The following is an 8,392-nucleotide window of genomic DNA, read 5'->3' as shown; positions in this document are numbered from 1 at the left end:
TCACCGGCTTCGAGCCTTGGATAGACCAGGTCCTCGACATTTGAGTTCGCAAGTTCCTCTGTGATTCTGCGCATAAACATCACCTCGTCCCGCGTGTCGTCATGGTCCTGTAGAACCTCCGGCCATGCATCCTTCACAACAAACTTGGGCTTGATTCTGTCACCAGCAGGGTCCTCATCTGTTACCAAAAAGCACCTCGTGTGCCGACCGAAAAGGCTATCAGCTTTGGCAACTTCATCTCTGAAGTAGTACGTTTTTGTTGCCTGGCTGCCGATGACTCGCCTGGGTGTCAGGGCACTCGATGGTCCAGTACTCGTGCTCACTATCCCAGGTCATCGTCGGATCATACCCCAGCTGGTCTTTGTCGCACAGCGAGAGGTTCACAGCAGCCCAATGTACTCCCGACGACCTGCGCTTGTTGATACGTCCATGGGGTTGCTTGCAAATATGCAGTCGTTTGAGAACAAGCAGACCCGCACTTCAGTTCCACAGGAGGTCTGTCCCAGAATAAAGCGGCGATTCGGCTGGGGCATACATGTGGCGCGAGTAGTCCACAAGCTGCTTGTATGCGTCATTCTTGTCCTTGCGGGTGTTTGAGTACTTTGCCTCGACAATGGCGAATATATCTGCATAGGACATATCAGGCAGCTGCTCTTCCAAATCGCCAGGTCGACAGGTGGTCAACCCGATGTCAATCTTGCGGTCGTCGTCGCCACATAGGGGCTTTCTGTTCGTCTTCGGATAGCAGATGATGCAGCGCTGATGAACGACAGAAGGGAAAAGCGTACCGAGACCAAGTTTGTCAAAGAGGAACTTGACAAATGGGGCGACAAAGTGAACGAAGGACTGGAAGGGGGTGTACAACTTCGTTTCTTTCTTGCCGCCGGCCTTGCCCTTGTTGTGGTGGCGGACCCACACCTGCAGCTCCTCCAGGATTCCTCGCAGACTTTCGAGGAACTCCCTCCTTTTAGCCTTATACCCTCTGGTTCGAAGTCGACGCGAGCGCGGGCTTTCGTCTTTGGCGTCCTTGTACAACAGGTTCATGGTGTGAGTGAGTATTTGTTCGCATCGGAACCATCTGTTGGGGTCCAGCAAATGTTCCAGCTCGAGGTGGATAATGTCGGCTATGGATGAAGAAACACTACCCGCCTCTCCCCTCGGAGCTATGATAATGTGGATTTGTCGGTACCCTCGATGAGTTGGCCAGAGACAACACTCTCGGCGAGCTCTTCGCGCTCTGCCTGGATCTCTTTTTTGGTTAAGAAGCGATTCTGCAGCTGGTCTATATCCAGAGGCCTTTGCAGGAGCTCGGTCTGCCGGTGACGACGATGCTGTCTCTTCCCTTGACCTCGATTGCTGCCTATTTGTCAAGTGTTGTGTTAGTAGACATGCTCTTTTGGTTAAAAACGTACGAGGATGTTTCCAGTACTTACTGTTGCTGCTGCTGCTTTTGCAACGTGTTGTCGTTTGGCGCTGACGGCACCGGTGAGTGACTGAGCGCTTTGCTCACGTCGCCCCTCTCAGGCGCTTGCCTGGACTGTTCTTGAGTGAGATACTGCTTGTGCGTTTGGCAGACATGGTTTAAATGTTAGGTGTAAGTAAAAAATAATGTCCAAATGGCAAAAGTACAGGACACATAGGATGCTTGCGCAGCCAGGATTTGTAGGACGGCGACTGCAGCGGCACTGTCTACTGTACTTGCTTGAACTCACTCTGTCGGCAGTCCCTTTTTGCACATGCAGGCAGATGTGGCTTGTGTATGTGCCGTATTTCGGTGCACGACTAAGCTGCGATGGTTTTTGTCACTTCAATTAGCCATTGTACCTGCTTCAGTTCAGGTTATCGATGCATTTCCCCATTTCCCCTGGCCTCTATCCATCGTTTCTGCATACCCATTTCTTTTATGTGAATACTAGCTCATTTACGGTTTGACAAATGTATTCATTTATATATAATTCACTATGTGTACATATCAAATGCTCATGGCGCAGGTCGGCACCAACATTCCGTAGAGGCCACAAAATGTCACTGACAATCTGCAAACCTCTGGGCGTCAGTGCCATCAAGTTCCTTTTCTGGAATAGAAATACTGATCAGCTATGGAGAACGTCAAGCCTGGCTGCACAGGCAAGTAAGGGGGCGCCTACCTACATCGCCTCCGCATACCTTTCCCCAAGAGAGTGACATCTGGCCACAAATGTGGTCGGGGATACTTGTTACCCACACACAAGAGTGCGGCAACACGTGTGATCAGCAAATGAGCTGCTGTCTATATTTGGATCCAGGGGCGGTTTTAAGGTGCCCCAGATGCCCACCCTCTCTGTGCTATAGAGCTGGGGCTAGATTCTTGAGCCCCAAAAAGGTGCGTGCAGCTCCTCCTGTGTACTATACCATTTGCCTCCGGTTTTTGCTGAATGGCGCCCATTGCCGGCAGGCTGCATGAGCGATCGGTAAAGCCGCTTTGCCAAATCGTGGTCATTTTGCGCCGTGTCCCCTCTTTTCCAGACAAAATAGTCATTACTCAGTTGGCTTGTAGTTGTCGATGGTGACGTTTCTTATTTGCAACTCCGCTCTGCATGTAGTTCTTGGGTGCTGCCACAGCGAATAAGGAGTGCATCCTGCCCTGCTCAAAAGGCTTGCAGTGACATTTGCATTGTCTATTTCCATGCGGCTAACACAGTGGTCTTGGCTGGAAATGCACGCCTGCTTTTATGCTGCTCACAGTCCATACTGTCAAAATCCACTCCATCCCCTGCATACTCGAAGCAAGCAGAGCAGCGGGTTGTCACTATCAAGTGTTTTGTGCATGGCCTTGCGCTGCGTGCTGCTGCGGATCATTGTGCAGCTGCCATTTTCGGTTAATTAAGCTCCTGTTGCGCAACCAAAAATACTTGTTCTGCTCATGGCAATAGCCCCTGATTTTGGAGCAGACTGACACCACATGCACGGCCATTGTTCATACTGGTTCTCGCTGCTCCATCTCCGCATGCTTCAGTGCTAAAAATTGTTTTTGGTTTTGGCAGTGTGGAATTCGAGCGATGCCAAACTTTTATTGCTCGGGACTTTCAGTCCAAGCTCCGGATCCACATAGACTGCAATGCATGCATTGCCGCTGCTGCCCTCAGAAGTAGTACAATGAGTCTTTTAGTGCAAATCGGCGTGCTCTGCGAAAGATTCGCTTGACTAAGGTCCTAGTCAGGCAGTGGGCCGCTATTTTTCAGGTTGACATCATTTCCATGTGTGGACACCAGGTAGCAGGACCACCCACTCTGATATATATGACAGAGAGAGAAGCAATGAACAAATAGCAGCACAGCACAGTATGGTATGGTATTTATCAGAAAATTTAGACTACTCATCTTTTTCTTACTTTCTTTTATTCTCGAATCGATCCAGTCACCGATCTGGTCCTCTCTCTCCTTTTCCGCAAGCTCCCTATTATCTCTTTAAGACTGCCTTGGTGTGTCTTTTCTCAATATAATCTCTTTTACTAGGGTGCTACAGCCCCGACCCAACTCAATACCCCGTAATCTCAAACACAGACTACTAGAGCTTCCAGCGACTCCACAAGAAGGCGAGGCCTCGTGGACAGGTGGACGAGCAAGATGTCGTGGAACAATATGCCAAAGTGAACAGCCAGGTGGATACTTCGGGCATGGATGAACTGGCTGGTTCACTGAACAGGCTTGGCCGTAGGAAGAGTGCCACAGATACAAAATGGCAATATCCAGGGAAGCAGCACTGGACGCAGAAACGCAGGCAATGTCGCTAGTGACGATCAGAGCGATCCTATCTAGTCAAGTTCCAACCCCCTTCGTGTTGATGAGCCGCTGCAGAACAGCATAGGCAGCGAATCCCTTGAAAGCTGAACTGAGCATATAAAAGCACATATCAGTCTGATCCCCGACCCGGAATTTAGGCAACGAATGTGTGCTATGTTGGGTAGGCAGTGTCAGAGTGGCCACCCGAACTATTTCTAGTCACCGGCCATACTGGTACTGCTGCCTTACGCCAGCAAATAGTTGGCGAACCGCTACCTGCAGTTGATAGTGGTACCCAAGGTGCTCCCCATGCTGCATTCAGCGGTGGGGGCCCTAATATTGCCGGTTCGGTGCATACTGTGGTGCAGGAAGAAGTGGCTGCGTCTGGTACAGTTAAGCGTCCGGCTACAGAAAGCCATGGGGCCCGAACCCAGATGATGGCCTGAATGACTCTGAAGAACAATAACCCCTACTCAACTGGTCCAACTTTATAACAAATGCACGGCTGACAGATTGTGTTTTGACATATATCGTATTGCGTAGTAAAAGCTCCAGACATAAAAGATGTCAGCCATCTACTCCAGCTACTCCAGATGCCTGCCACTAACAAAAATCACAGGCGCAGTGTTGCAGGCATGGGTAGAAATTGGGCAAATATACGCTATTGCATTTTGGTCATTAATGCCAGCTATTTGTATGTGTAAAGCAGACTGCAAAAGCGTGTCTTTGCAAATAGCCTCCACAGCTGCCGTGATAGCCTGGTACGACGATCGGTAAAGTCCATAGACGGTCTCCAGAAAATGCTAATCAGCTCTGATCGATCACTTGCAGATCAATTCCTCTGCTATCTCTGTGTGTCTCCAAAAAGCTGCCTGGTCTAACATGAAGCGGCTCAGAAGCAGAAGAAAAAAAGCCAGCCCACTAGAACTGAACCCAATTGCAGCGAGCTCCAATTCACCTTCCCCTCGTCTCTCTAATTCGATTTCATACTTTTTTATTTCAATTCACAGTCACGGTTTTGTAAAATGGGCGCGTCAAATTCCAAGCAGGAGCCCGTAGTTATCTACGCGAACGAGGTCCCCATTGGCGTAAGTACAACTCCCCCTTGACGCAGCCAATACAGACCGGTCCTTCTAAAATACCATCCGTGTAGTTTTCGCCGGGACTGAACGAGAAGCTGGTGCGCGAAGCGCAGACGAAGAAGAAGCAGCCAGCGGCGCCGACCAAGCCCTCGGGTGTGCAGCTGTCGGAGAAGGAGATCGCAGATAAGGTGGAGCAAGGAGTAGCGCAGGAGCTGGCGCGGATTCTGGAGCAGACGCAGCTAGCGGCAATGCAGGCGAAGGATGCGGCAGGCGAGCACGGCGGAGCTGTTGAATGAGATCCGCGATACGACGGCACTGGCTGGGGGGAGCGGCGGGGAGAGAAGTCGCCGACGTTCCAGAGCGCGCTGGCCAAGCGCGATGCGGTGGCGGCGTGCCTGCGGGAGAAGGGCGGACGGACGCTGGATTGCTGGGAGGAGGTGGGCGAGTTCAAGCAGGCCGTGGGCGAGCTGGAGCGCGAGTTTGTTGCGGGATCAAAGTAGATTGCATGTTGTGTTGTTTGCGGGGCCAATATTGAGTACGTCAAATTTTTATATAGAAACTTTTTGTTTAGTTTTGTGCTGTGACCATCAGGCGCGGGGGCAATGTTCATTGCCATGAGCTCCTGGAACAGCAGCTTGCAGGCATACGGAATATGGACCTGCGAGATCTGCGTGCTGTTGCTGCAGGCTGTGCACTTGAACTGGTTCTTCTTCAGGCTGGCGACAGCCATCAGGCCGCACCTGTCGCAGACATGCACTCTGTAGGCATCGGAGGCATCAAACAGCCGCTCCTTCAGGAACTGAGCCACGCCGTGGGCAATCATGACATCGCGCTCCATCTCACCGAAAACGCAGGCCACCGTCACGCGAGCGACCCTCGACGGGCTGGCGGGTCAGGATCTGCACGGGGCCACGGGCACGCGAGTGGATCTTGTCGTCGACCATGTGCTTCAGGCGCTGGTAGTACGTGGGACCCAAAAAGACCTGGGCGGCCAGCTTCTTGCCGGTGTGGCCGTTGTACATGACCTCGAAGCCGCGGGGCTGGTAGCCGTGCTCCAGGAGCTCGCGCGAAATCGCCTCGACAGTGACGTCGGTGAAGGGCGTCGCGTCGCCCTCGGACCCGAGCAGCGTCGACAGCTTCGACAAAAGGCACTCGACCAGATGCCCGATGGTCATACGCGACGGAATGGCGTGCGGGTTGATGATGATGTCGGGCACCACGCCCTCGGCCGAGAACGGCATGTCCTCGGTGCGGTACGTGATGCCAATAGTGCCCTTCTGGCCGTGTCGCGACGCAAACTTGTCGCCCATCTGCGGGATACGCGTCGAGCGGATGCGCACCTTGACGAACTTGTATGCCTCCGAGTTGGTCGTGATCATGACCTGGTCGATGATTCCGTGCTCGGTCGACCGCAGCGGCTTGGATGCATCCAGCTTGGTGTGGTTCTTTGTGCGCTGGCCCAGCTCCAGCGAGTCAGCCGGAATCGCAGTCGTCTTGCCAATGATGATGTCGTCGCCGGTCACCCGCGTGCCAGGCGCAATCAGCCCGTCCTCCTCCAGCTTCTCATAGGTGCCGTGCTTCAGGCGCAGCGTGGAGTCGCGCGTAGGCTTCTCGAACGTGCCCATCTGCGACATGCCCTGCTTGTCCTCCTCGTCCTGGTACGTGCGGAAGTACAGCGAGCGGAACAGGCCGCGGTCAATCGACGACTGGTTCATGATGACAGAGTCCTCCTGGTTGTAACCGCCATAGCACATGATTCCAACAACCGCGTTCTGGCCGGCCGGCAGCTCACGGAACTTGAGGTACTCCATCGAGCGCGTGGTGGCCAGCGGCTTCTGCGGGTAGTACAGGATGTTGGCCAGCGTGTCCATGCGCAGCTGGTAGTTGGTGAGCATGATGCCCATGGCCTGCTTGCCCATGGCCGACTGGTACGTGTTACGCGGCGACTGGTTGTGGTCGGGGAACGGCACGATCGACGCGCAAATACCCAGAATCATCGACGGGTGGATCTCGCAGTGCGTCCACGTCTTGATGTGGATGTTACGCCGAGAGCGCACGCGGGACGCCAGGTCGCTCTCCTGCATCGGCTCGATTCCCTTCTGCAAAAAAGAGCCGGCTCTCGCCCAGCTCCTGCGGCGTCATGCAGATCATGGCCGTCTCCTCCTCCTCGGCGTCCAGGTACTCGATGACGCCGTCCGCCAGCAGGTCGTGCCACTTGTAGGCGTTCTCCTCCTGCACATCCGTGGCCTCGATCTGCTGGATATGCGTCTTCTTCAGCAGCAGCTGCAGGTTGTCGACCACAAGCAAGGGACGGCATACGCGGCCAGCGTCGGTGTAGATGCGGAGCTCCTTCTCACGCACATCGCGCCACAATCGACACCTCGAACGACATGTCGAGGTTGCGGCGCGCAGCCAGCAAGGGGCGAACCAGGTCCTCCGGCTCGCGATGGATGCCGACCCACATGCCGTTGAGGAACACGCGGGTGGCATTGAGGATGCTCGAGGCCTGCACCTCGGTCAGGTTCTCCATGCCCCATTCCTCCAGCAACAGGTTGACAGGCTTGGAGTCAGAGCCGACAGTGATGTGGGCCATCAGTGCCAGATTCTTGACCAGTCCGCACGCCTGGCCTTCGGGCGTCTCGGCCGGGCACACCAGGCCCCAGTGCGTGTTGTGCAGCTGGCGCGGCTTGGCGATCTTGCCGTCGCGGGCCGATGGGCGTGTTGCAGCGACGCAGATGCGACAGCGTCGACGCAAACGTGTAGCGGTTCAGCACCTGCGACACACCAGCGCGCGCCTGCATGGCCTTCTTCTGGTCGCCCCAGTTTCCGGTGGCCAGCGAGTATTTGAGACCGGTTGAGATAGTGTTGGACTTGACGGCAATGGTCAGGTTGAAGTCGCGGTTCGAGTCAATGCACTTCTGCAGGTACCGCGTCACGTCCTTGGTGAGCTTGCGGAACAGGTTGCGGAACAGCATCGACAGCAGGGGTCCGGCCAGGTCCATGCGCTTCTTTCCGTAGTGGTCACGGTCGTCGGGCTCTCGCCGCTCCAGCGCACACAGAAGCAGCCGGTGGATCATGTAGCCAAAGAAGTACGCCTTGACCGTCTCATTGTGCGCCTGCGTGCCGACGTGGGGCAGAAACTCTTTCTGCAGAATCTCTGTTGCATACCGCACACGCTTGTCGCGGCTGACACCGACAGTGGTTCCACGCTTGCCGATAAAGTCGAGCGCCACGTCGCGGTCCTGGATCACAAAGGCCTCCTCGACCGACGGCTTCAGCATCTCCATCATCTGCGCGTCGTTGACATCGTAGGCAATGTGCTCCAGGATGTCCTTGGCAGCCACCATGCCCAGCGCACGGAACACCACCACCGCCGGAATGTCAGAACGGATATACGGGATCGTGGTCTGGATGGTGTGGCCCGAGCCCTTCTCGACGCCCTTGTTGGACATCTTCAGGAACAGCGGGCTCGCCTGCTTCGACACGCGCTCGGCACTACTGCGGATCTCCGCCGTATAGTGCGGGTACGGCAGGTTCTTCTTGAACACA

General features: G+C 54.6%; 1 protein-coding gene across 1 annotated transcript; it reads right to left on the bottom strand.

Annotated features, from left to right (window-relative positions):
- Positions 1-480: 480 nt before the first annotated feature.
- DL89DRAFT_319152 (uncharacterized protein) lies at positions 481-1,044 on the bottom strand (the record flags this gene model as incomplete). Its single annotated transcript, XM_040891118.1, has 1 exon — positions 481-1,044. The coding sequence occupies one exon, from the start codon at positions 1,042-1,044 to the stop codon at positions 481-483; it is 564 nt and encodes a 187-aa protein (XP_040739249.1).
- Between the last annotated feature and the right edge of the window lie 7,348 nt (positions 1,045-8,392).

This window comes from Linderina pennispora (genome assembly GCF_002104995.1).
Source record: "Linderina pennispora strain ATCC 12442 chromosome Unknown DL89scaffold_96, whole genome shotgun sequence".
Classification (NCBI taxonomy): domain Eukaryota; kingdom Fungi; phylum Kickxellomycota; class Kickxellomycetes; order Kickxellales; family Kickxellaceae; genus Linderina; species Linderina pennispora.
Note: the sequence above shows the minus strand (reverse complement) of the source record. Positions and strands in the feature narration are given on the sequence as shown.